Source organism: Mus pahari, chromosome 3 (assembly GCF_900095145.1).
Source record: "Mus pahari chromosome 3, PAHARI_EIJ_v1.1, whole genome shotgun sequence".
Classification (NCBI taxonomy): domain Eukaryota; kingdom Metazoa; phylum Chordata; class Mammalia; order Rodentia; family Muridae; genus Mus; species Mus pahari.
The window spans coordinates 163851414-163878310 of NC_034592.1; the positions used below are offsets into that span (position 1 = coordinate 163851414).

The 26897-nt window shown below is 51.2% G+C and overlaps 2 protein-coding genes across 16 annotated transcripts; both read right to left on the reverse strand.

The window, feature by feature from the left end:
* Positions 1 to 3214: 3214 nt before the first annotated feature.
* On the reverse strand, positions 3215 to 16473 carry Uckl1 (uridine-cytidine kinase 1 like 1). 9 transcript variants are annotated; one of them, XM_029535900.1, is made up of 15 exons: positions 16327 to 16473; positions 8915 to 9102; positions 8719 to 8825; positions 8438 to 8608; positions 8281 to 8352; positions 7271 to 7460; positions 7130 to 7191; positions 5315 to 5334; positions 4591 to 4689; positions 4401 to 4494; positions 4222 to 4284; positions 3998 to 4120; positions 3777 to 3884; positions 3529 to 3685; positions 3215 to 3451 (listed from the first exon to the last, which is right to left on the reverse strand). In XM_029535900.1, the coding sequence occupies exons 1-15, from the start codon at positions 16437 to 16439 to the stop codon at positions 3372 to 3374; spliced, it is 1647 nt and encodes a 548-aa protein (XP_029391760.1). In that variant the 5' UTR covers positions 16440 to 16473; the 3' UTR covers positions 3215 to 3371. The 9 variants fall into 9 exon arrangements, with proteins under 9 accessions (XP_029391760.1, XP_029391761.1, XP_029391759.1 ...); XM_029535901.1 differs by lacking the exon at positions 5315 to 5334 and adding an exon at positions 6535 to 6551; XM_029535899.1 differs by having other exon boundaries at positions 8915 to 9105.
* Positions 16474 to 16546: 73 nt separating this feature from the next.
* Znf512b (zinc finger protein 512B) lies at positions 16547 to 26897 on the reverse strand. 7 transcript variants are annotated; one of them, XM_029535908.1, is made up of 17 exons: positions 26744 to 26886; positions 25168 to 25293; positions 24776 to 24918; positions 24359 to 24487; positions 23679 to 24265; positions 23358 to 23584; positions 23186 to 23257; positions 22913 to 23098; positions 22693 to 22817; positions 22511 to 22603; positions 22277 to 22375; positions 22025 to 22195; positions 21516 to 21710; positions 21176 to 21277; positions 20762 to 20824; positions 20134 to 20232; positions 16547 to 19533 (listed from the first exon to the last, which is right to left on the reverse strand). In XM_029535908.1, exons 2-17 carry the CDS (start codon positions 25289 to 25291, stop codon positions 19282 to 19284), a joined length of 2667 nt encoding a protein of 888 aa, XP_029391768.1. In that variant the 5' UTR covers positions 25292 to 25293; positions 26744 to 26886; the 3' UTR covers positions 16547 to 19281. The 7 variants fall into 7 exon arrangements, with proteins under 7 accessions (XP_029391768.1, XP_029391770.1, XP_029391769.1 ...); XM_021195212.2 differs by having other exon boundaries at positions 16574 to 19533; positions 22952 to 23098; XM_029535910.1 differs by having other exon boundaries at positions 23679 to 24487; positions 26744 to 26897.

The window sequence follows — 26897 nt, forward strand, 5'->3', positions numbered from 1 at the left end:
TGGCTCACAACCATCTATAGTGAGATCTGATGCCCTCTTCTGGTGTGTCTGAAGAGAGTGACATTGTACTCACATAAAATAATAAGTAAATCTTTAAAAAAAAAAAAAAGTTTAAAAAAAAAACATTTCTTTGTCTCCTGCCATTTTCTCTACAGCATTTCAGATAAAATTTCCCATTCTGCCTAGTCCCATGTTGAGTACCACTTGTAGCTTGTCTTTTGCTACTTTGTGGGTTCTTTCTTCTGCTCTTCTCTACCCTTTTTCTTCCACCCTTTCAATACCTTAAAGGATAGAGAGGAAAGGAAAGATATCCCTAAATAAAGTCAGGGGTTGGAAAAGGGGTGACATTATTGTTAGATTACTTCCTACTGACTGGGAGCGTAGAGGTCCTTGGGGCAAGTTTGACCTTCTTGGTCAGGGTATCTTTATCTATTTCTCCTCCTCTTCCTCCTTCTTCTTAATGCACGACTACTTAACAAACTGTGACCAACAACAACTAGTCGAAAACCTTCCACCACTCCAGCCCTGGCATTTATATACCCTCTGAAAAAAATCCTCAGAATTCCAAATGTCACACAATGGCAGAAACTATCTGCAGCCGGCAAAAATCACACCTCTGCTAGAGCACAAGACAAATCATGGTCAGCTGCTGTGGACAATCTGAAGCAGCCCCATACGCCATACCTGGGATTAAAACAAAAACATACTCTTATATTTCTGTGTTTTTAAAAGAACCCCAAGCCGTGTGTGGTGGCGCATACCTTTAATCCCAGCACTCAGGAGTCAGAGGCAGGCGGATTTCTGAGTTCGAGGCCAGCCTGGTCTACAAAGTGAGTTCCAGGACAACCAGGGCTATACAGAGAAACCCTGTCTCGAAAAACAAAACAAACAACAACAACAACAACAAAAAGCCTCAACACTTAACAGCTTCAGGGAAATATGGTGCATACTTCTAATCCTAGCACTTGAGAGGCAGAAGAAATCAGATCTCTGTAGGTTTGAGGCAGCCTAGTCTCTACCGTGGGTTCCAGGCCATCCAACAGGACAAAGTGAGACCCTTCTCTCCCAGCCCCCCCCCCCAAAAAAAACTTAAACCAAACCCTTAGTGTCCAGAATTATCTCTGATTGCCTCTCCTCATATGGTGTGCAAAACTATGCTGTTCTGCAGATGTCCTACCTGCAATGCTCTTGTTGCAAGACCTCTGGAGCACCCAACATATGACATACCTCATTGCCCAGGCCCAGCCATCTTTTCTACTGCTTCCTGACTCCAGGTGACAGAGCATAGACACGTTGCACCTGTGTCAGGGTCCTCTACTAACTCAGCAGACCTGGACTGTTCCAAGCTCTAGGCTTCCTGTCTTTCCAGGCAGAACATGTCACTGTGAAACTGCTAAGATCAGGAAAGGGTGGCATCTCACAGGCTGACAACCCTAAGAATGACCTTGCAGACATTATTTTCTGATTGGACAGTCCCAGAAACATTTAAGGAAACTGGCCTTTTTAGCCTGAGTATCACAGTGACTTCTGGGTGAGTGTGAGGGGGGCAATATGCAGCATTCACACCCACTGCCAGCCAGGCTCTGAGTCCATCTGCCTGCCTCTGTGTTCACTGTTCATAACTTAACCTGGCTCCATGGCACACATCACCCTAGTCAGCAATGGTCCAAGATGGACCTCGACATTTAAAGGTACAAAGGCTTTCTGTCTCTGAACATCAAGTCATAGCCCTGAGTGTACTCCTTGGACATTTACACCCAGGCTCAGCTTGTTCCCATGAGGACTTAGTGCTTGTGTACCCTGGTCTCAGGGGCATTTTCCCCCTAGCTGTTTAGAAAGGTACCCACTTCTTATATCCATATGACTCTAGTTAGAAAATAAGCCTAAGAACTCTTTACCTGAAGCCTTGTCTTAGCAGGTCCCAGTCTATCTCCAAAATGGACACTCAAATTTGAGATTTTTCCAGTAGCATATCTCGGGTAGATGAAGAGGGCCTTGGAATTTAGGTCTCCTGCTCTAGGCTATTCTCTGGGCCCCACTAACCTTCAAGAAGACAGAAGAAACTACCTTTCTCTAGGAGCTTGTTACCTAGTGTGGTAGAGCAACATGGCCTATCCCATCCTAGAGCTTTATCACCACACTTAATATATGCATGTCTCTGGTATGTCCTGTCTGATGTGTGGATGCGTGTACTACATGTGTAGGTGATGTGTGTGTATGGGTTGGATTTGTTCTTAGGGAACCAATCATCCTGGTTGGACTTGGGTGGAGCCTTTCTGGCTCCTACCAGCTTCTCACAGTATTCCTAAATTCCTCATCTGGGAAAACCTGGTTGGGAGGTTTAGTCTTCTTCAGCTTCCCAGCATAAAGTGCAGGGCTGAGTGAGCCACTGGGTGGAGATGTGGGAGAGGGCCCACTCACTATAGAGAAGGTCCTCCTGATCTCTGCTTTGGTTCTGTCTCCCTCTGTGCCCGGCTGCTCCTTGGACAAGCAATTCATCTTAACTCCCACCATTGTGGGCTGACTTCCACCCAACTACTCCTTGGCCCCCGTCTCATGACAAGTTGTTCCATGACAAGCAGGAAAAAGGCCCACAGTAGGCTTGAATGGGGTTTAGGGGAGTCTGTTTTAGGTTCCTGGGCTACCTGACACAGGCCAGAGACCCATAACTCATATCCAGTAGCTGTCCATGTACACGTCTATCATCTCATTGGGACAGAACTGTCATGGTAGTGAAGCTGCCTGGCAGCTGCCAGAGAAGCCTGCCTTAACCTCAGAAGTCAGTAGCAGCAAGGCAGGGATGGACATGAAACCTTGGTTCTGAAAACCTGAGGCTCTGGCCATCTTGAGGCTAGTCTTCTTCCATTACTCAATCCTTGTTGTAGCTGCCCACACACCAGCTTCTGCTGGGTCCCTTGGTACTACAAATGTGGTTGGGAGGAAGTGGTCACAGAGGCTGACTCAGAGCCCAAAGTATCCTTGTCTCTGGGTCCAGGTCAGGTGAGCTGTGTGGTTCTCGGGCTGTGTGTTTCATCTGGAGGCCCCACTTCTTCCCTTATCTTTATCAGACAATAAGTGAATAAGCTTTGACTGTAAGGCAAGTACAGTGCAAGGCTGAGAATGCCTTGTCTTGCTGGACCTTTTACCTCATCCTCATATACTTTGGGGAGACTGCCTCAACAGAGCCCACACAGGGTACATTCTGCCACACAATCATTTTCTAAAGCTTTATTTATTTTATAAAATGTGTAAATGGAATATTTTTATTTCGATAACATTTTTAAACTCAAAATAAGTTAATGTATTGTCTCTGCAATTCCAGACCAGAAGACAAAAAGCTGGGTAGAAATAAGAGTAGCTCGGACAGGGAACTAACCCATAGAGGCTGCCTCCTCATCATCACTGCCATCAGGGACCGCATCTGTCCCAAAGTAGCGATCACCAAAGTTCCCTAAAAAAAGAAATGGCTTTGTGTGACTGGGTCCCCTTGGGTCATCAGCCATGCTCCCTGGGCTACAAGGGACTCACCAATGCCCGGGATGATACGGAAAAGGTCATTGACACGCTTGTCCACAGCTGTGGTGATGATTCTCACATGTGGGAATGCATAGGCCACAGAATGCACACCCATCTCTGCCATGAGCAGGGATAGCAAAAAGATCTTGTCCTCGGGCACATCATGGTCCTGTGAAACATGGGGAAATGGGATAAGTCCCAGTGCCAAGGGAATCTTCTGGCCAAGGGAATCTTCCAGCAGCCCATCCAGGTCTACCTACCAGGAGTACACGTACAGCCATCATGGCTGCAGCACCTGTGGATACTGTGCAGTCCATCAGGATCACATGGTCATCACTAATATCCTTGGGAAGTCTCAGGTAATGAAGCTATAGTTGATAGTAAGGTCAGAGTAGAGTTCCCACATCAATTTTCTGGTCTCCCCTCCCCCCCCCCAGTGTTGGTCATTACTGCGAACCCCCAGCCCTCCCTGGCTGGACACCTCAGGCTCCCCTGTGAGCTGGTTGGTCTGGATGAGGATAGTGCCGATGCGCACATCCTTGCACACGGCACGCAGTGCAGGCTCCATGGTTTCTCCTGCACGCAGAATCGACACACCGGTGATCTAATGGGGAAGGGAGGCTGAGTAAGCTGCAAGCTGGATGCCTCTATCCCATAGCCTCTTACCCCAGCAGCTACTGACGTCTCATCCCTAGCCATGTGCACCTGTTTTCCGGCATAGCACTTTCCCACGTAGTCCTGCCCCTGTGGAGTCTGTACAGTGCAGTCCTGTATGGTGAGTCGGGGCATCTGTGAACAGCCAGAGCCTAGCCCCCCCTCCCTCATCATTACCCCACACATGGAAGAGTGGGACACCCTCTACCCATTTCCCTACAAACCCACACCTGAAAGGGTAGGAAGGACAGTGCATGTTCAATAAGCAGCCGCATCAGTCTTTTGGAGTAGAAAATGAATTCATCTCGGCTAGTCTCCTTGTCCCTGGTGGTAGAACAAGCAGGCTTAGAAAAGGATGGGACAGAACCTGGGGATGGAGTGGAACAGGGGTAGGAGCAGCACTTCATAGGTGGGCCTTACCTGATGATGGTGTGCATGCCTCGTACCTGTGGTGTACTCTTGAGGACACTCAGTGTCTGGGGAAGGGGATGGCACTGGTGAGCGGAGGCCAACGCGGCCCTAGGGATACAAATGTATTGGCATATCTTACCCAAAAGTCCCTTTATACTCCAGAGAACATCTGAACATCACTGTGGGGGCTGGGGCATGTGCAGGGTGGGAGCTGTCTGCTGGCTATGGCTGACCCATGAAAGATGCCTTGGCACCTGAAATGTGACTGAAAAGTAAGATTGTCCAATTCTCAACATTGAACACAGACGTTGGGGGTGGGGAGTGAGGTGTGAGGTGTCTCCTCTTAGGCTTAGATAAAGAGAGGCCAGACACGGGGAAGAGAGCTTGCTGTGGGAACAGGTTTCAGCCTCCAGATGGATCTCTTATCCCCAACTCCTGGGAGCAACAAGTAAGCTGTAGGGTCAAGCTCCACTCAGGCCCATCCCCCAGCTACTGTGCAGTCCCTCTCAGGAGGGAGGGCAAAGCAGGGAGGGCTCAGTGCCGAAGGCTGCCCCACCAAAGACCTAAGCCAGGAGAGGGAAGGGGCAAGGTAGAAGGAGGGAGGGCTGATTAGGGGGTAAAGGTAGGAGCAGTGATCATGGAAGGGGGGGGGTCACGGAAGCACCAGGTGCAGGAGCAGTGCAGGGTGCAGGGCAGCACACGGTGCAGCACAACCATAGCTTGCTCTGCTCACATATCCCAACGCAGCTTCCTCTGCTCGCCAGGTGAAGAGCGTGTTCAGGGAGGGGACAAGGCAGGAAACAGGTTTACAAAGTGGAAAAGAACAGAGAGAAAAACACTTAGTGGGGAGAGCAGCCAAGTCCCTACAGAAGGTGCCCTGTGGCTACCAACTGGCTAAAGACTTGAGGCAGGAGGCTGGCAGCAGTCTCAGCACTGACAGCCTTGGCGCCTGAGGGTGGAGAACCACCCTCACCCAGCTGCTTTTCCCTCCTGCTCACCAGTAGCTTCCTGGAGTTGAAGGAGACTGAGGAGGGCCACTAGCCACAACTTCCTTGGCTGGCCAGAAAATGGAAAGTGGAGCTGCCCATGTCTAGAAATTTTTCTCAGAATTGAGGCTTTAAAAGAGCCCTGGCACAGGTCTGTGGCACCCTGATCTTGGTGAGGTCAAGTGGAGACTCATGCAAGGACAGGAAGCAGGGCTATGAGGATGGCCCTGGAGGCATTTTCAACACTGGCTCAGAACTCCCGGGTTATCCAGTAGGATTGTGAGGGCTTCCATGGTGGCTCCAATAGATCTTCCCAACTCTGAGGGAAGCCTGGGAGAAGGGTAGGGCCTTGGTGCTGCCTATGGCTCCTGCCTAGGCCTGGATCAGCAGGGTAGTGGCACAGCTCAGTCTATCCCTTCTTCCTTCTGCTGCACTGCCAGCATTTCTTCTACCTGAGGTATGCTGTAGGTTGAAGACTAAGCTAGGATAGGGCAGGGCCTGGGTAAGCAGGGTGGAGAAGGCAGAGCCAAGCCCTCACTCCCCACCTCTCAGTCAACTGAGCCTATGACCCATGGGACGGTTCAGCTTAAGATACAGCAGCCTAGATGCGGACACAGGCCTTATGATTGCAGGAACATATCAATGTAGTCTCTGCCTAGAACACGCATGTCGGTGCTGGCCCAGGAGGACTGCTGTGCTCTCTGTGGCTGGAGCCCAAGATAGGCTGTGTGGGGAAGGAGCCTCCATGAACAACTGGCCAGCACAAGTAATACTTAAGCCTGGGAAAATTCTTTAATGTACCTTAGAGTCTTTATTTGCCACCAAGGGGAGCAGCAGCAGGCCTGAGCCACTCTACCCCTGATGTGGGTAAAGACTGCCTGCCTGCTTGGCTAGGTGACAGCTGACCCGGAGCTCTATGTAGATGTTGGAAATGCCTCCATCTGTGCAGACTGTTGTGGAGTCTTACCTGACGCTGAGTTCGCGCTGTGGCAGCAACACAGGGAGACATAAGGGAATGGGTGATGCATCAGTGACCAGGCCAAGCAGCCAGGCTACCCCCACCCCCAGTGATGGACACTCCTCAGCCCCAAGTGGAGATGGCTCAGGGTCTGCAAACTGCAAGAGGAGGCAAGCTTCTAAGGATCTCTAACGTGGGGATCAGGTGGCCTGGGACCTGTGGTAGTAGTGACCCCAGAACCCAGCCATAAACCATGTAATGTGGGACCTATAGTGTGAAAAACGTCCCTTGTACAGTGACCCACTCAGAAAGATAAGACATAGGACTCAGTGCTGAAACCCATAATCCTAGACCAATGGATAGTGGGTCACCCTTGTTACTACCACAGGTTTGGGAGGGACAGGAGTGTAGCCTTCAAAGGATGGCCAAGTCCCCTTGCCTATCGCAGAGGGCTGGGCCAGATAATAAGTTTAGGGAGCAGGCTCAGGACACTTGAGTGCCAGTACCTGCAGCGGACAGAGAACGTGGGGGGGGGGGGGCAGGGTAAGCAAGCTTCTGTTGGAAGACACAGACAGGGACTTTGAGTGCTACCTGGCTAACTAACCTCTTCCAGCTGGCTGTGAACATGCTGTACAATCAGGTCAATGGCTACTGTGTTCCCGCTCCCTGGAGGGGGAAAAGATAACTCAGAAGCTTGGAGGCCCTTCTGCCCCACTGGCAGGAAAACAAGGGCTGGCAGGCTCACCTCTGGGCACCACAATATCTGCCAGGCGCATGGTAGGCTGGATATACTGGTCAAATGCAGGTTTGACAAACTTGTTGTACTGCTTAATGACACCCTCAATGTCCCGGCCTCGCTCACTGATGTCCCTGCGCAGCCGCCGTACCAGTCGGATATCAGAGTCTGTGTCCACAAAGATCTTCATGTCCAGGAGCTGGATGAGGGACAAGAAGCCAGTGCACAGGGCTGAGACAGGCACCAGTGGCACTATCAAACAGAAGCCAGGATCTATACAGCCAGAGTGGCAACATGATCAGCTCATAGTCTATGGGCCGTGATCCTTGGGGCTAGCTCCACCCAAGGCATCCACTGGTTTAACTGTCAGTGCATGTAGAATGCACTCATAGGAAGTGTTCATTGGGATGCATGTGTAGGTATGGGATACTACTAGTCAGGGGCACAACTGACAAGTCAGGCAGTGATGGTCCTTGGCAGTGTGATGTACATACGACTTCACTCATTATACCTCCCATGAACACTGGGGGAGTGGGGCTTTGTGAGCTCTGGGTATGGCCTCCTGCAATCAGCATGAGATAGGTGGTCCTGAGGAGCCATTTAGAGACTGGAGCTGCCACATGGAGATGGTAAGAGTCCCCTTGGCCTGGACCAGAGTCACATTCAGGTATATCCTGGAGGTCTTGCAGCAAAGTCCCTTAAACTCACTGGCTTTAAGTCCTTGTTTGTTCTTTAGCAAGGAAAAATATCAAGACCAGGGGAGATAGAAGTACAGCTCTCAGCAGGTAGGAGAGGAAACCACTGTCCCCAGAAGCCACACCCCACCATAGTAGTCAGCTAGCTAATGATAAAGAACAGCTGTAAATGCCTAGGATACACCAGGTGGGGCTCATCCAGAACTGCTCAATAGGGAGAAATCTGCTCAAATTATGGAGGCTGTGGGGATGGGGCAACGTATTACTAAAAGAATTATGTTTATGGCGATGCCTGTGGAGTGGGTGCTCCCAGCAAGCTCTCACCTCCAGCAGTGTCTTATCAGCAAAGGCCATGATACCCTCAAAGATGATGACATTTGCACCATACAGTGTTTTCTGAAAAGGAAACCAGAGAATTTTAATGTCCAGCTCAGGCCCCTGCAACCTCTTCCATAGGTAGGTCCCAACACCATGGGCCTACCCAGTCCTTTTTCCGGCTATGGGTAGTGAAATCATAAATGGGTACTTGGACGCTCCTGCCCTGCTTTAGCTTCTTAAGGGTGGAAATGATGAGATCAAAGTCAAAGGCATCAGGGTGGTCAAAGTTGAAATTGTTGCAGGCAGCCTGTTCCTGCTGTTGCTGGGTCAGAACCTGGGGGTGGAGGGGCATGATGAAGCCTGCTGCTGACCACAGGCCTACATTTGTAGAGGCAAAGCAGTCACAGGGAGGAGATGCTCTGGGATAGATGAGCAGGGCCTCACCTTATAGAAGGAGTCCATGGACAGCAGGACCACCCAGGGCACATCTAGCGCCTCAATGATCATTCTGGCCACAGTGGTCTTCCCAGATGCACTGCCACCTCCTAAACCTGTGGAGTGGAAGGGTACCTTGCAAACTGTTGCAGCTGGGCTGGCCATGCAGACAGACCCCCGAGGTGCCTTCCCATACCACTCTCACCAATGGCAAAGGCCTCCTTGGACTGTGTACCATGTTCATTGTACCATGGTGGCCGCCCAGCTGTGTAGATGGTACGTTTGCTTGTGCGAAGCAGGGGTGGCTCTGACTTGCACTGGCTGGTGGTGCGCTTCCGGGGTGGGCGCCCAGTACCCACTGGTGGGAGAAGTCTGTCCAAGGTCCCTGCATTGCTGCTGTAAAGAGGAATGTGCTTAGCCTCAGTCAACAGTTTTCAACCTCTCTGGTCATGCCAAAGTGGGACAGGCACAACATAGGCTCAACTGGGGAGAGTGTGTCCAAGAAACCTGCCTTTAGCTGTTCCATAGTGTTAACTGGGGCACAAGATCTCAGACTATTCACACAGCAAGAACAAGGGACAGCAATTAATGGCGAGATGGCAGGAGGACACAGGAGGATATGTACAATCTCAGAGCCACAATCCTACCTGTGTGGACTGTGGTGGGTAGAGCCTCATTACTTAAGAAAAAGGAGGATCTAAGGACTGGGCCTTTCTCCCCAGCACAGCATACTCTTTAGGTAGTCCAGCCACCACTGCCCTACCCCTGGTTGCCCCAGGAGGTGAAAGTGCAGTATACTGGCCACATGCCAGTAGAAAGATGTATGTTTTGGGGGGACTCTCTGGCCTGATACCCTGTCAAGCAATGTAAGATAGAAAGCAATAAGGGGCCAGGCAGTGGTGGTACACACCTTTAATCCCAGAACTTGGGGACAGAGGCAGGCAGATTTCTGAGTTTCAGGCCAGCCTGGTCTACAGAGTGAGTTCCAGGACAGCCAAGGCTACACAGAGAAACCTTGTCTCGAAAAAACGGGGGGAAAAAAAAAGAGCAATAAGGGAGGCTGGAATCCTATGAAGAATTTACTTCTTGGGCTGGAGAGATGGCTCAGTGGTTAAGAGCACTGAGTGCTCTTCCAAAGGTCCTGAGTTCAAATCCCAGCAACCACATGGTGGCTCACAACCACCCATAATGAAATCTGATGCCCTCTTCTGGTGTGTCTGAAGTCAGCTACAGTGTACTTAAGATATAATAAATAAATCTTAAAAAAAAAAAAAAAAGAATTTACTTCTTCTCAGTATGACCCCTCTAGCAGACTGTAAATGCCACCTGTCTTGGCAATGTGTGTATGTGCACACATACATGTGCATGTGGTGGTGGTTTAAGATCATGACACGAGACCAACAGAGCATGTAAGAGGGAAATTTAACCCAAGGTCAAATCAGATCTGTACCTGTGCACACTTATAGCCTACCACTCATGCTAGTGGGCACTCAGAACCATGCTGACATTTCAGTGGGTCTGCATCTCTAAAGGGGTGCCATTTCCGGCCATAGTCTTCAAATCTGAGAATGAGCAACTTCTACAGAAGTTCAATGTTCTGCGTCATCTTCCTATTACCTGCTGTTTGTCTGAAGTACACCCTGATGCCAAAGTGCTAAGAGAATGAGACAAACAGAGGTAATTTTTGGCCACTGCCTGAAAAGAAGCCTGGACAGGTCACATCACCCTAGTCTCAGTTTTCACACTACTCAAGAAGTTCTCAGGTCAGTGTCCTAGCAAGCTATGGCTCACTTGTGTAGGACTAAATTGAACTGTAGCCACTGACTGTACAGGACACTGTTTAGTAGGTAGGACGGGGTACCTATAGAAATGGCAGGTGGACATGCCAGGCTAGCTCTGTGTGGGATGCCTCCTACAGTGCCTGGTATAGCCTACAGTACCACAAAAACAAAACACTGTATGGAATAAAAGGTTAGCCTGAGGTGAATGAGGTAGACTGGTCAGCCCAGATGGGAACACATATCCCCAGGGCACTCTTGGGTGAGAAAAGTACACTATACTGAAATATGATTCAGTTTACATAAAAGCCAGTAGATGAAGGATGCTCACTTAGGGACTGAGGACATAGCTTAGAAAACAAATCTAGGGCCTGATCTCCAGTTAACCCCAAAAGATGCTCACCCAGATGCACATTCATGCCAGTGTCTGTGAGAAAGGAATGTATTCAGAAAACCTGAAAGCAAACATGTCAGTATAATAATCAGAATTTCCCCGGAGACTAAAATTTGGGACAGGAACTTCTGTCACATCTGGATATTTTACAAGTATAGGCTCTCTTATCAAAACGAAGGCTGCTCTGTTTCTTTTGCCACGTTTGTGCTGCTGCCTCGTAGCTCTCCATATCGTCGTCTCCAGCGCTGATGTATCAGAATATGGCTCAAGACAAACTTTCTGCCTCTGGGATGTCCCAGTTTGGGAACAATGATGGTCTCAGCTGGATAATCCTTCCTATTAGCAAGAAGAGTGTGGGTGTGTGCATGTGAGTAGGGGCAGGCAGTGGAAAAGACCACCTAACATGTGACTGGGCATACCGGCAGCTCTGAAGGATGTAGTGTATGACAACACAGACACAAGTGGGTATCATGAAAAGAACCCATCTGTATCCAACCAAGAAAATACACAGGGGCTGGTGAGATGGCTCAGTGGGTAAGAGCACCTGACTGCTCTTCTGAAGGTCCGGAGTTCAAATCCCAGCAACCACATGGTGGCTCATAACCATCCGTAACAAGATCTGACTCCCTCTTCTGGAGTGTCTGAAAACAGCTACAGTGTACTTACATATAATAAATAAATAAATAAATAAATAAATAAATAAATAAAGAAGCTTATTAAAAAAACACACACACACACACACACAGAATTCACCCTTGGGGACAGAGACAATAAGCCTGCTTGTTTCTACATCATCCATCTTTACCAGAGCTCAGAGCGTGAGCATAGGGAATAATTAGCCACTCTATTAAGTTCAGCCTCACTGCCACCGCTCTGGAGACAAGTGCAGGAGCTGAGAACATGAGCTAGGCATAAATAAGCTGAGTGCTGAGGTCTGAGTCTGCCAGTTAGGGGTCTGAAGAACAGACAGTACGTGAGAGACACAGGTCAAGAAATGATAGGCTGCCTGAGGGATGTTACCTGCACCTCAACTCAAGCTTGCCTGAATGGCTCAGTCAAACACACACAGTAAGGTCCCCAGATCCCTGGGCAGAGGGTAGGTGGTTGCTCACCTGGGCATACTAATCCGTCTACAGTAAACAAATGGATCTGTGAAGCTTATCCACTGGGCTACCCTTTCCATCAGGCAAAAGCTAGACACACACTCGCCCTGCCCCCATTAGAGGGAGAACCAGAGACTTCCCAGGGTTTCAGACTGGGTCTTGCCTTGGTCCCTAGAGGCAGCATGACCACAATACACAGGGTAGTTCTAGGAGGCCGTGGTAAACAAAAAATAAAAGCAAACAACAACAAAAAACAAATTCAGGACATCTGTTTTCCCACTGAGCCTATTCTTCCTTTCCCCAGGGAATGCTTTTGGGAGGAAACTACTCCAGTGTAGAACATCTGACTTGGAAGAGGGCAGAGCAACCTGATAAAGCTCCCAGTCACCAGTGGTAAAAACAAGTGCACACAAAACTAAGACACACTCAGACAGAAACTGGACAAAGGACCCGACAGGCAGGGGCTGTTTTCCTGATCCCCCTGATTCTCACAGTAGCAGCTTCTCTGGGAGAATTTTAGTTCCCTATCAGTGACTCTTTTCCACCTCCGTGAAGGTTCCTTCCAAAGCTTGTGCTGCTGATGGGAACAGTGCCCAGTTGCAAATAGATCAGGGAGGACTTTGCCAGAAATCTGCCTCACCCCGACTGGGCTATCAGACTGTGTCTGTACCAAGCCCAACTCCCCTGCCCTCCCCAAAGTTAACAGCTGTCTCCTACAGCCGGAGATAAGACAGCACCCATTTCTCACAAAAGGTCCCCCTTGGTGGGAAAGCTGTACAAAATACTTCATTTCTTATCTACAGACAAAGGGGCTTCTGGCCACAATGACAAGTTCATCTGTACAAACAGTATTAAGAGCCACAGTGAATGCAAGATGCTATCATAACCCACAGCCCCAAGCCAGCCACATCTGCAACCGAAAGAGCTCCCAGGAGCACCTGCCAGCTTGTTTGTTTTCAGATATCCATGGACACACATCACACACAAGTCAGATGTGGTCAGTACCATTGGGAGTGGGTTTTCATCAGCAGGGACTCTGCGGCAACTCACCTGCTTTCTGCTCCAAGAGTCCAGCACCCTGAGATCCTGATGTCAGGGTAAGCTGGGGGACTGCTCATAGCCAAAGATGCAGGTAAGCACAGAGGGCTCAGAGGTGGATGTCCCTGGACAGTGGGATGGCCCAGGTATGTGTGGTATAGCTTCTAGCAGTTAAGAGTATCACTACCTCTTAGAATTACAGTTGTCTCTAAAGACAGCTTGGGAGTTCTAGCCACCTGAACTGGTCTTCCATGGGTGGAATCACTCCTATAGGCAGCCCAGCTGAAGAGCTAGGTGGGGTTAGACCCCTACCTTGCAGAAGTAGGTTGCTATATACAGGGAGTGGGACACAGCAGCTCGGAGGCCCCGGGAGCCCTACTGCACTAAGGAAACACACTCAATGCTAGTCTCAGAGGCTAAGGCCACACACACATAAGAGGATCACCCAGTCAGGGCTCATGCCCAGATATTAATAGTACTGACTCTGGCCTGCACAATCCCTAGGCCAGTTGCTGTGAGTATACTTCAGCGTTAGCTGCTTGCACATTGGCCTGGACTTGCTGGGAACCACTGGTACCTCTCCCCAAATTTTCTGGAAGAAACACAGTTCTGCCTCCCAATGCATACACAGCAAGACAAGGAAAATTGACATTTGATCTGAATGTCAGTGCTGAGCTGGGTGCTCCTCCCCTGGCCCCAAGGTGCCTCCTACAAGGATAAACAAATCTGAAATTCTACCCTAGCACATCCAAGAATAACTGTTCCACCCCACCTCACACAGGCTCTAGCAAGCCCGATGGCCACCTTGGCCTCAGCTGTCAGCAGGGGACACAGCAACCTCCCTGCCCACAGCATGGAAAGGGAAGATCTGGTCTCAGCCTCATCTGAAATCCCTTTATTGACTTAAGATCTAATCAGAGAGGTTTTGCTGGCTTTGGGGTTCTCTTCAAGGGGTGGGTTGGCTTCACTGCAACCTCATCCTACCTTGCTGGCTTACAGCACTAAGTCTGGCAGGGCTCAGAGAAGGAAGCTTCCAAGTGGACTTCATGCATCTGAAAAGGAGCCACTCTGGGAACTGCCTGGGAGGCAACCCTTCTCACTACCTAGGTAACTTGTGGGTATGTCTACATCCCCAGACACCAGGAGCAGGAAGAGCCAATCTATGTTTGCATGTGCATGTGTTTATAGTTTGTCTGTCCCTCTTCCTCTTTGATATGGTTGGCTGTATATGCCCCAGGATTGCTCTGAAAGGCTAATACTGTTCTGTGCAGGGGTGCAGAGTTAAGGAGTCGTAGGGAATCAGTTCGCTAAGTTTGGCTGACTAAGCACCTTAGAGGATCCTGTCAGGTCAGGATCAGTGGATAGCAAAAAGGCCACAGGTTTGTGGGAAGCTAACATCATGCTGGTCTCAGAAAGGGAAGGCTTAATTCCAGATTTGTTACTGCTAACAGAATAGACCTGTCCCACCTATTGATTCACTAGACTTGGCTCCAAAATACCACACCCTGACCCCGGAACTTCATCTTTACCTAGGATACACCAGGCTACCTGGGTACTACACTCCTTAACTTCCATCTTTGAAGTTTTCTTCTTTCAGGGCTCCATTTTAGGCCTCAGGGCTGTCTGAGGTAGCTGGTGCTGGAAGCTGCTGCTCAGTTTTCATTTCCCCCTGGCTATCACTTAGGTAACAGCTCTGTCATTTATGGCTCAAACGCCACTCACCAGGGAGTTGCTGCAGACCTGTATGTATCCTTATCAGAGAAATAGAGGCTACTGAGAACCTAAGCAGGTGCCTCATCGATAAGGAAACTACATAAGACAGTATCTTGGAAGTTAGAGCTGCCCTGTAACTTGCATCCCCCATATCTCAGAAACCAGAATGAAAGGTCTACAGCAGAGACGGAAGAGAGGAAGTCTCGTCACTTGGACCACCAAAGAACTAAGGTCTCAAGGTCCCTCTACTATGGTTAAATCTATAGTCAAGCAACCCATCCCAGTGCTTCTGTGGAATTCCTGCAAGAGGCAGGAGGCGGTTCAGAGAGTCATCAAAGCCATTTTCACAAGGTAGACACAGGACTGGGGGATTAGAGGCTTTCATGGCCTCACTTGCCAACCTGCACCCCAAGGCTCTGGGTGAGTACCATTAACTTCTCTCCACTCTCTATAATTCCAAACCAATCTCCACTTTGCATATCGACATGAAAGCCAATGGCTGTGCCAGCTAAGGTCAGCCGACTCCAAGGAAAAAGCCTCAAGGGGAGGCAGATATGGAGACAGGAGCTGGGAAAAGCAGTAGGAGAAACCTCACGCTGGACATTACGTCTACCAGTGACTCTCTCCCCTACTGCTGCCAGTGCCTGAAGCACCAGGGCAGTTTGTATCTTCTCAAGGTGTTTCCTCAGGAACCTTCAGAGGAGGTATTTGGCCACGGCCTCTTTGCTTCTAGTTAAATCGAGACACTCTGAACTAGAAAGCATCACAAAGTCAGACTCCTGGTCAGAATGCCTGGAGTGTGTGAACTAGCTGGGATTCACCTCATCCACTGTCAGCACCTCATGTCCTAAAGGCGTCCGGGGTTACTGCTTCTCAGGCGGTGACTCAGGCCTGCAAAGCCGGAAGACATTTGGCCTTAAACGGGCTCATTCAGACCGGAAGAGGTGCCACATGCAGTTTCCAAGCATGGTCACCGCCCCCTGGCGGCCGCAACTTAGAGTTGCTACTAGTGATGATCAGTGAAGACAAGGACCCCTTTATCTACTACTTCCTACAAGGACCCTTATCTCCCCTTCCGTTCTCCTGAAAGCCTCGAAAGTCTCAAAGGCCCCCAAATTCTCGGACAGGTGGAGATCACCACCCCATCTTACATTCACAAGCAGGTGCAACTTTGCGCTCAATTTCGACGAAGTCAGAAGGTCGAACACGCCTACCGCCCAGCTGGGAGCCCAGAGCCAAGTGCGCACCCACTAGGGACAGAAACCCAGGCTAAAGAGGTCAAACAGGTTTCCACTCTCCGTGCCTCCAAAAGCTGGGGCTTGGGCCAGTTCCGCCTTCCGTCCGCTGGGGCCCTTCAGGTCGCCTGCCACCTCCCTCTCCCTGGCAGAGGGTGGCCGACACATAGCCCAGGAGGCCCCAAGGCGCTGGAGAGCCGCCGAAACCTGTCCAGGATCCACGAGGCTGTGGAGATCAAGCTGCCCATCTATGGAGATGCCCGGAGCCGTCCCGGCTTTAGGAAGGGATGCAAGCCGTACTCCGACCCCTCCCAAGAGACAAGCGCGGCCCCTGCCTTATTCAGGCCCGCGCCTACCGGTCCTCGCACGCTGTTTCACTCTGCTCGGCCGGGCGGCCAGGCACGTCTGGGGCCACAGCGGACTGCAGGGACGAAGGGGCGGCGCTCATTGAGGCCGGCGGCGCAGCCATGGCGTCTCGAACCTGGCGGAGGCCAGGGAGGCGCACCGGGAGGCAGGCACGCTGCGGACTACAATCCCCACAAGGCCGTGCGGTAGGCCCCGAGAATGGCCCTTGCCTCAACACAAACTCAGCCGCACAAAATCCCTGGAAAAAAAAAATCAATAAACATTTATTTGATACAGTGACTTTAATACATAGTTGATGGCCCACCACCGCACCACTCCGGGCCAGGGGATGAGGATGGGGACAGATGATCACAAGGCGGGCAGGACCAAAGCTCACCTCAAAACATCTTGCAAATAAAACACTTTGTAGATAGAATATATATGCATGTATATCTATGGTTACAAGTGATAGCCAGAAATGCACTTGTGTAATGAGAACTGCATTAAAACCAAACCAAGGAACCCAAAGTTTAGGAGGCGCTGCAGTCAGGTATGAGGGGTGACCTGGGAAACCAGGTCTCCAGGGCAAGGGACCTGGGTTTCACCCAACAGGGGAACAGCTCTCCCTTCAGAACCACCATAGGGACAGGAAGGTCCCAAAGCCTCCAGGAGGCACCATTATATGCCTGTGCAGGAACATAAAGTGCACCCTGGTTCTGCATGAAATGTCTGCCCTTGGCACTTCTGTTTTTTAGGGCAGGGCAAGCGCTGAGCCAGAGGTAGATCTGTAGAGACCCTGACTTTTGCATTTTGCCAAGGACCCAGGGTTGGTTTGGCCCTCTAAGTTTATGCCCACCACCTTTTGTAGCTCTGCCATGATGGTCCCTCTTACCGAGGATCTGTGTAGGCTGGTGGTTACCTTTGGGCCAGAGTAGGGAGGTGGGCAGACTGATGAGCCCTGCCACCTTGGAAGAGCTTTACAGTCTAGCTTGCCACTACTTACCAGTCACCACAGGCTGGTACCTATCCAACTGCAGCTTTTGACAGCTGCCCCAAAACTGACCTCAAAGACTGAGTTAAAGTGCTAACATCAAGTTAACCAGAAGCCAAGTCCCATATCAAGGCCTGTATATGGGCTTTATGGTACGTCCTGGAAACTCAACCCCCAGCAAACCCAGGTCCTACTTCTTCTCCCTACAAGTGCCAAGTACCTGAGAGGCTGGGGTGGATGGTCACACCCCACAGAGGTGTTGTGAAAAGTGCACTTTGGCCCCCTTCCCTTCCACAGTTGCACACCACCATGCCAAAGCCCCAGCCTACCCTTTGACACTGGATCATAGCCACCTCTGTAGCCACCCTCTGACCATGTCAAAGTGTGTAGGAATTGGAGAGTCTATTCAACACCTACAACACACCAGGCCATGGTTACCTTGCCCAGAATCAGAGCCTTTCTAAATACATGTGTACAAGGACTTCACCCCAAATCTCCCTGGAGCTGGCCTTCTTGGAAACGCTCCCTACTGAGGCTAGGGGGCAGGTGCTAGTCAATACCTTCGGCACCAGGAAACCCTTAGCACCATGACATTAAGATTGTTGAGTTTTGTATAAAAAAAAAACAGAATTTTAAAAAAAGTTGCTACTTGTCACAGCAACAAGACTGCATCAACAACATCCAGGAGACACACAGAGGCAAATATCAAAATTCACATCATCCAGGATCAGAAGCAGAGACCTCAGTCCACCCCTACCAACACTATAAAAAGCTCATTCCAACCCCCTCCAGCCTTCTCCTCCTGGTGTGGCTCACAGCAGGGTTGGGAGATGGGGATAGGGTTAGAAGGTAGAACCAGGAAGGAGGCCAGATCTCTCTTCCTGGCCTTGTCCAACCTGCAGACCCTGTTAGCCTCAGGGCCCCTAAAAAAAGGGGTGAGGCCCAGCCTAGAGTTGCTACACTGGCTGAGACCCCATCTTTCACTATCCTTCCATTTCCGTATCAAATGACTGACTGGCACTAGATCCCATGGGCAGGTAAAATAAAAGGGAAAAAGAGGCCTTCCACAGAACTTGGCTTATAGGCCCACCTAGCATAGCAGACATCTGCAGTCTCTCCTAAGTGCTACTCCTGAGCTAGGCTCCTTCTGGCCAGCCTCTACTTCACATGGCTGTAGCCCCAGGGAGGCACCCCTAAGGGCGCTAACCACAAGATTAGAAACTAAAGGCCGGAGGTGAAACATCCTAGTCTGGACCTCCCTGAAGGTAGAACAGAGTTCTTTCCTTGCCTGGAAGGCTACATACTCCACCATGATCATGCCAGTCACGAGAGGTGAGGCCTGAAACACAGCAGGGATGACAGAGGAGGGAAGCAGGCCCAGAGAGGTAGAAAACAGAAGCAAAGGGGTCAGAGGTGGATGCAAAAGGACAGATGAGTGGGTGGCTGTCAGGGCAGCATGGCAGTAGACAGGGTCTGTCCTGGGAGGTAGCTGGGAGTACTGGAGTTCCAGTGCTGGGTGGAGGCGAGGCCCAAGTTATGGCAGCCAGACTGCTCAGGTGCCTCATCAGTCCACAACTATGGGTCACCAGGAATGTCTGAGCCTTGAAAGAGTCAGACTGGGGATCCTACTGGGCCAGAGGAAGGTGGAAACTGGGACCATTTGACTATTTAAGCACACTTCATGCCCCATGATGCCAATGCTCTAGATCCTGCCAGGTCCATGAACATCCTTGTAGGAATGGCTGGGTCCTCCAGCCTATTGCACTTTTGCTGCTGCCCTGGCACTCCCAGGGAGCCCCATCTAGCCTTGTTGAGGCAGCCTAAACAGGGGAAGGACCACATCCAGGGAGAGCAGAGTAGTTTGTCAACCCTCTGGACAGATGGGGGTGTGTGTTGGAGGTGGAGGACCAGTCTAGAACTGGCTCCCCTAATCTAGACAATGCAGGGCATGATGGGTAGGCCCTGCCCACTGGGCTCACTTTTCAGGTGCCTTCCCAGCTCCAGCCTTCTTCCCAGTGGAGCTCCGGGACCCCCTGTCTCTGCCTCCTGGGGGCCAGTCATCCCTGTTAGGGGGGAGCTTAGATGCTGGCTCCTCGGAGGACCGTTCCTTGGGTTTGCGGCCCCGCTTCTTTCCTCCTGACAGACTTTTCTTCTTCTCTTTCCTAGGCATCAAGGAGTCTTGGCTCTTGTGTTTGGAAGGCGGGTCAGCTGAGGTCCGGAACCAATTCTAGGGTGAGAAAACTTGCAGTGAAGACTGAGAACTTTGGTCCAAAGCTACAGATCTAACTTATTTTCTTTATTAAAAATAACCAACCAACCAACCAACAACAACAAAAAATCCTTTTATTATTGTTTTCTTGGCATTTGTGACTGCATGTGGGCACATACATGTGACTGCATGTGGGTACATACATGTGCATGCAGGGAGCTTTGGAGGCCAAGGACCCTCCTGACATTGGTGCTGAGAAGTAAACTCTTGTCCTCTGGAAGTGCTAGAGGTACTCTTAATCACTGAATCATTTTCCCACCCGTCTAAATTATTGTTTTGGCTGGGCATACAACCGATAGGAGTGGCTGAAGACGGGTTTTCCCTGCTAAGGCTGGGTGTCTAACTGGGGCTCCCCAGACTAGTCTTTTTTTTTTTTTTTTTTTTTTTTTTTAAGATTTATCACCCCATGCTCTTGACACCTCAGGGGAAGTAGACCCTATTTAGAGAAGAAAACACCAGATTTCTCGGTGTACACCATCTCAGCCACTTGTTCTCTACTACCCATCACTAAGGCCAGCCTCCAGCCCTGCAGGTCCAGGAGATAGATAACTCTCATACCTCTCCATGGGTCTTAAGGATGTGGTACTTGACGCCGCTCTCAGAGCTGAACTCTTTGGGACACAGCAAGCAGCGGTACTTCCCCACCAGGTGGTCCCCCTGCAATGCACAGTACCCACCTTCAGAAGATTCAAAGCACCCACATCTGGTCCAAGCCCTTATCCTGCTGCTAAAAGACTAAGATCAGCCAGAGAGACAGCTGCACTGTCTTCTAGGACGTATGTCAATGGTGGGTTTAGGGATTGAAACTACTCTGCAATAGGATTATTAAGCTACCCTTTCTAAAGGAGTAGGAAACAAGAGGAAAATGGGATGAGGCAGGTACTGAATGATAGGACATAGTGTTTGGTGAATGTCCTCAACCCAAGCCAAATGTGCCCTCTGCTTAGGTCAGGATGAACACTTACACCATGTAAGTCAAGGAGACTCCAGGGCAGGACTTGGAACCAAGTGAGTGTAGGAACAGAGAGGGATTCTGGACCACCTGCTGAGCACCTACTAGTTTTTGGGTTATGTAGTGGTCAGGGTAGGAGATCTTACACTGATGCATGTTAACCCTTGGCAAGAGAAAACTGGGTGCCCAGTGCCCTCTATTCCTGTAAGCCATGGCAATAATTCTAGAACTGACCTTGCTGCAGCTGGCAAGATGGGCCTTGAGGCCGGACACACTGGAGTAGATGGCTTCACAGCACTGCAGGCAGGAGACAGCTGTGGAGAAAGCCCTCCCACAACTCTACACAAGGGGCATCCCACCTCAACCTCAGAGCACTCTGGGCTTCTCTGAGGGCAGGTCCCTGAAGTCCTGGATTTTGGGCAGGGTAGGTAATATGGGTCCCCGGGTTGAAGTCCCCTTTGTTGACATAGTATTTATGTGAAGACCCTATAGAACCTCAGGGTCAAAGATAGGCTAGTCATACTGAAGATGGTTACTTCCTAATAGGACATTCACTGTTTTAACCTCTATTGCCTGAAGGCCCAAACCTAAGCCCTCTGTCCTGGAGCCCCAATGTCCCACTCCCACTACCTGCTAGTCCCAGCTTACATCATTGGGACAGTTCACATGGCCCTTCTCCTTGACTTCGTTCTTCCATGCTTCCAGCAGCTGAGGGTTAAGTGTGGGGAGACCTGGCCGAGTGTAGTTGAGCTGCAAAGTCAGGCACAGTACCAGGTAAGCTGCATGCTGAGGCCCATGCTCTGACACAATGCACATGCTTCTGCAGCGGGCTCACTGCCCCTTCACAGATAGGGTTAGTAGATGGCCAAGGTCACAAAAACAGGGCTGTCACAGGGGAATCAAACCAGGTCTGTCCTGGTCAGAGACCAAGAGGCTGGGGGAGTAATTCGGGAATGACCAAGGGTCAAGATCCAGGTGGGCCACTCACCCGTGCAGTCTCAGGCACAAGGTCATCCTTCATGCGTCGTTTGGTCCAGTCACGGGCCAGTTCATCCTCTGCAATCTCCTGTAGATGGAACACGGCAACCTGGGCCGACGTACGTCGGATGCGACCACTTGGGGTCCGTTCTACCCCAAGCAGGTCCTCAGCCTCCGGGATCTTGTCTGTGGGCTCCTCAGGGGGCTAGATGGTAAGGATAGACAGAGGCCAGTATAAGCCAGTGTAAGAGAAGGATGATATCCAGAGACCAGGAGTTAGAGTTAGTGGCATGAGTTGTAGGCCATGTGTGGTCTTTGCAAGTTTGGGAACTCAGAATGCAGCTGTAGACACCACAACAGAAACAGAACACAGGGGCACCAGGCCCTATCCTTCCTCCTAAGACTTAGATCACTAAAGGCATGGACTGCATCTATCAGGGAACACATGGACTTGAGAACACATGTAGGACACAATATAGTCTCTTAGAACAAGAACAAGGTAGATTGTAGGCCACTCACCGGGGCTGTGTGCTCTGAACGCACATGATAGTCGTGGCCAGCCTTGGATCGGTAAGTCTTGCCACAGTGGGTACAGGGGAAGGAGGGACTGTCTACCTCACAGGGTGGCTTCCCACAGCGCCGCTGGTGGTATTGATAACCCATGAGGCTGGAGAAGGCGGCCCCACAGCCCTGGGAATCCAGGTCAGAAACCAGGTAAGAAATAAGCCAGGTTCCCAAGTCTTGAACACCCCCACGTGGGCCAACACTGACCTCTTGGGGGCAGCGCAGCCTTCCCATCTGCTTCAGCACCTTTCGAAGCCTCTCCCGCTCCTCCTGTTCTCCCCCTTCAGAGGCCTCAGCATCCGTGGGCTGGAGACAGAGCAAGCCTCAGACCTGATGCCAGCCAGGAGTTAGGGCCATAGATCCAAAATCAGGCATAGAGGAGCAGCAGTAGAGAGGTCAGCAGTCAGGGCTAGACAGGGAGCTGGTGGTCAGGCAGCATACCTTGGCACTGTGTTCAGCCATGGTGTGGTAGTTGAGGCCAGCCTTGGACTTGAACTGTTTTCGGCAGTGTTGGCATTTGAGTGCTTCCTGCAACTGCAGTCATGGCCTAACTATGAGAAACCTATCTAGGCAAGGGATCCTCCCTCCCCAGTGCCCTTGGGGTAGGGGGACAGGAGACTTACCTTGTGACATACTTCCATGTGCTTTTTGAGCCCCACGAGTGTCTTCCGGGTAACCACGTTGCAGGTGGGGCAGACAGCCTCCCCCCGTTCATGGATGGCTCGCTGCCACTGCTCCTCAGGGCCACCTGTGGGGTAGGGCCAGGTCTCAGGCTTGTGGGGCTCCTGAATGCCCTGGACTCCAGGGGCATCCTCCATGCCTTTGCTACAGGATTCAGCCCACCATGGAGACCTGTCCTGGGTCCTGCCAGGCAGCCCCCACCTGGGGCTGGGTGGGCCACAGGAGTTGGTGCCTCCTTGCTGACAGTGACAGGGGTGGCCAGCACCTTCTTCCGCACTTCCTCAGAGCCTGATCCCTCTTGCTTCTTGGAGCGATGAACTCGAGCCTTGTCTTCAGCTTTGGCCAGGCCTGTGTGCACACACAGGATGGATAAGATATATGAGCCAACCTCTGATATCCTCAGTTCCAGAAGTGTTCAGCTAGCTGGGGTCTTACCTTTGAGCCCAAAGGTCCCTGAGATAGATGGCTGCTCCCCTGTGAATTTCTTCGGTGTTTTCTGTTTCCTTCCTGACTCAGGGGAGAGAAAATGAGTGCTAAGACCCTGGTCACATAGTCATTGAAAGGCCAGAGCCCATCATGGCCAGTCTCCCTGGGGCTCTTATCTTACTGTGCTTTGTGCGCTCAGGGTCTTCCTCTGGCTGGGACACTGGGCCTATAGGCCGCAGTGCCTCTTTGCCCATCAGGGGCCTGCTGCCTGGCAGCAGGGAGCTGTTGCTAGGATCTGTACTCAGTGGGAAGGTCACACTCTGGTCCATGGTGGATGGGCCGTACTCTCCATTCTCTGGCCTTGTCTGCTTGGGCAGGATGGGGCAGGTGTCTAAACTGTCTGCAGCCCTGCAAGTGGCAGGTAAGGTGAGGTCCAGTCAAACCCAGTGGTCCCCCTCACCCCCTCCAGGCACAACTCACCACCTCAAATGACTTCCCATACCTTTTCTTATTGCTGTTCTTGCCTGTAGCACGAAGTGTTTTGTTCTCAGATTTGGACAGCAACACCATTTTGCAGGGTGGTGTATGTCTGCTGATGGCGATGGGCCTGCTGACCGGCACAGGCTTGCTGACCACAATAGGCCTGCTGACTGGTACTGGTTTGGTGAGTGGCACAGGTTTTGAAACTGTCACAAGCTTGGTAACTGGCATATGTTTGGTGAGTGGCACAGGTTTGGTGATTGGGATGGGCTTGGTGACTGGCACAGGCCTAGACACTTGCATGGGCCTACTGACTGTGACAGGTTTGGTGACTGGTATAGGCCTACTGACTGTGACTGGCTTACTGATGCCAATGGGCTTGCTGACTCCCACTGGTTTGCCAACAGTAACAGGTTTGCTGACTCCGATGGGCTTGCTGACCCCAACAGGCCGGCTGATGGTGACCGGCCGGCTGACTGGGCCAGGCTTTGGGGCAGGTAGGGGATGGTCCATGTGATTCCATATCCGATGCTTCTCCAGCTGGGTCTTGGAGGTGAATGCGGCCTCGCAGAAGGGGCAAGGGAAGGCCAGCCTATCTGAGATAGCACCCTGGGCAGGGAGGGCAGGTGTGGGATGGGGCCCCGGGGGCCTCTGCCCAGATGCACCCCCAGGCCTCCTCTTCCCTGACCCACAGCCCCTTACCCCTTGGCACCGCTGATAGTGGTACTTGAGCCCATAGATGCTGGGGAACTCTAGCCAGCACCCTGAGTTTGGACACTTCACCCTTGAGTGTGCCTTGAATTCATCTTTCCACTGGTTCATCAGAGAGAGCTGGGCAGAGGAAAAGGCCAAGCTGCTGACCTGTAGCTACCCAGACTTAAAGCTCCCCCAAGCCAAAAAAGCCCTTCAACCTCAAGAGTAGACCAAGAATTCAAGCCATGCTGCAGACCTATGCTGATGACTACTAACAGCCCACTGGGACTTTGTAACAAACACAAGGGCCTTAGGGTACATGCTCAAACAAACTGGCACAGGATGTATGGAGGGCTGGTAAGGGCATGGAAGTGGCCTTCACAGACTAAATAGAATGAACCCCACTCTAACCCTCAGGGAGCTCACAGGAATATCTCGGAGAGCTTGGTTCTCGGCTTTCGGCCTCCCTTTTTTCTTCCCTTCTGTCTTGTCACTGGCTGAGTTTCCGGGGTCAAAGCAGAGTGGGGCCTGGCTAGGCACTGTATGTCCACTGTGGACCACTGGCATCCCTATAGTACAGGAGACAGCAAGGCTCAGTGGCTGCACAGTATCACCGACCCCCAAGGGGAGGCAAGCCCAAACTAAGTCTTGGCTCACCCATATAAAGGCCCAGTGGCTAGAATTAACCCAGGACAAGAGCCTGGCTTTAATAAGGCTAACAATCTCCACCCCACAAAGGTCCTCAGGATATCCAAGGAGGTAACTCTACCACTGGCTATCTGTATCCTCTAGAACTGATTTCTGCCTTAGCTCCTCACCTAGCTTTGGTGGGTCCTGCAACAAGGGAAGCTGGACCTCCTTCCGGCTGCCTCCCTTTCCAGGTCCACTTTTGCTGGATCCTTGAAGCCGACGGCCTCCTCCAACACAGAAGGATTCAGTCATCTCTGCAGAGCAAGTACACAGATCTATTGAGACAAATAGGCTCAACCCAGGACTTTCTCTGGGGTTATCCTAGAGGCCCTCAATATGTCTCTCTAGCTCTAACCTCCTATATTGATCACATAAAAAAGCAAGTAATGGAAGCTTCTAACTTAGAGAAGAGGGTTTGCCCAGACAAGGTCTTTCTAAATAACCCAGAAGGCATGAGAAGTGTAGAAAGAGCCAAGACTCTTAATACATTTGACATACTCACCTACACCCTAATCTAAACACACGATACCAAAGGCTGCTGAAGATCAGCTTAGGGTCTGTCTTCAGAGGGGACCACGCAATCGAAGAAGACTGATAATATTCCTCATAGGGGACAATCAACACTAGTAATGGTTGCTGGCTCACAGGCAGCCACATCACCACACCTCAGGGATAGCTTCTCCTCAGAGTCTTGGCCCCTGCCATCCAGATACATGATACTAACCTACTCAGATAAGAGCCCTTGAAGACCTCTCTCTAGGCACAAAAGTCAATATGGGTGCTGAAGGCCCATGTCCCCACCACATGCACTCATCCTTCTGGTTGGTAAAGTGAAGATCCACTAGAAATACACTTTAGTCCCCATGTTTGCTGAGCCATCCTACCTGCCTGCCTTCCTTCTCAGCCTTCTGTGCAGACAGGGCCCCTCCACCCAGATGAACACACCACGTCAGACCCTCAGCCACCACAGCCTAGGCAGCCACCATTTCTTGCTATTTTCAATAGCTTCTAGGTTCCCTGCCTAGGAAGCCACTTCAGCTAAACAAGTTATATAGTCAATACTTGCAAGCAGAGGCTATAGAGTATTCATGCTGCTGCCCTGGGGTTGGGCCTCTGGGGACTGTTCTGCCTGCAGCATCACATACCCTGAAAACTGAAGAAGGCTCTGAGCATAGCATGCTGAGGCCTCTCAGAGGCACCCAAAGCCACAGAAGGGGGCGGTACCAAAGAGCAAGGTTCAAGCAGCTGAGCCCTCTCTCCTAACAGTTTTCGATCAACTCAAATCAGAGCGGATATGTAGGGGCTGCTATATTCTGGAGGGCTAAGGTCAATCACTGTCCATTGCCAAGGACAACACCCCATCCTGGGCCTAGGAGAGGAGAGGGGGGGGTCTTAAGTCAACTAAAGTACTCTGGATGTCCTCGTTTTTCAGCTTCATAAGGAAATGAGTTATCCAGAACCCCGATTACATTTGAGGTCCGGGTTATACGGCCTGCTGCAACCTTCTAGTCTTTTAGAGTCTAGAGATCAGAGTTGGGGTAAGGCCTGGCCGCAGGAGTAGGAAGAAAACCCCTCCTCCATCTGGGGTCCCTGAGATCTTCCTCGTAGCCTCCAGGGAAAAGGGCGCTGCTACCGACGCAGGCCACTCCGCCTGGCCTGGCGAGCGCAGCCAAGAGGCGCACCTGGAGGCCCGTGGCCACCCACCTGTCACCTGAGGCCGGACACGGGCTGCAGCCCGGCCCGGAAGCGCCGACCGCGGGGGGGCGAAGGCAGTGAACCAAAATGGCGACTTTTTCTGGAGGAGGAGGCGGGAGGACGGCGCCGACGCGGGGAGCGGGGCGCGGCGCGGGTCCGGGCG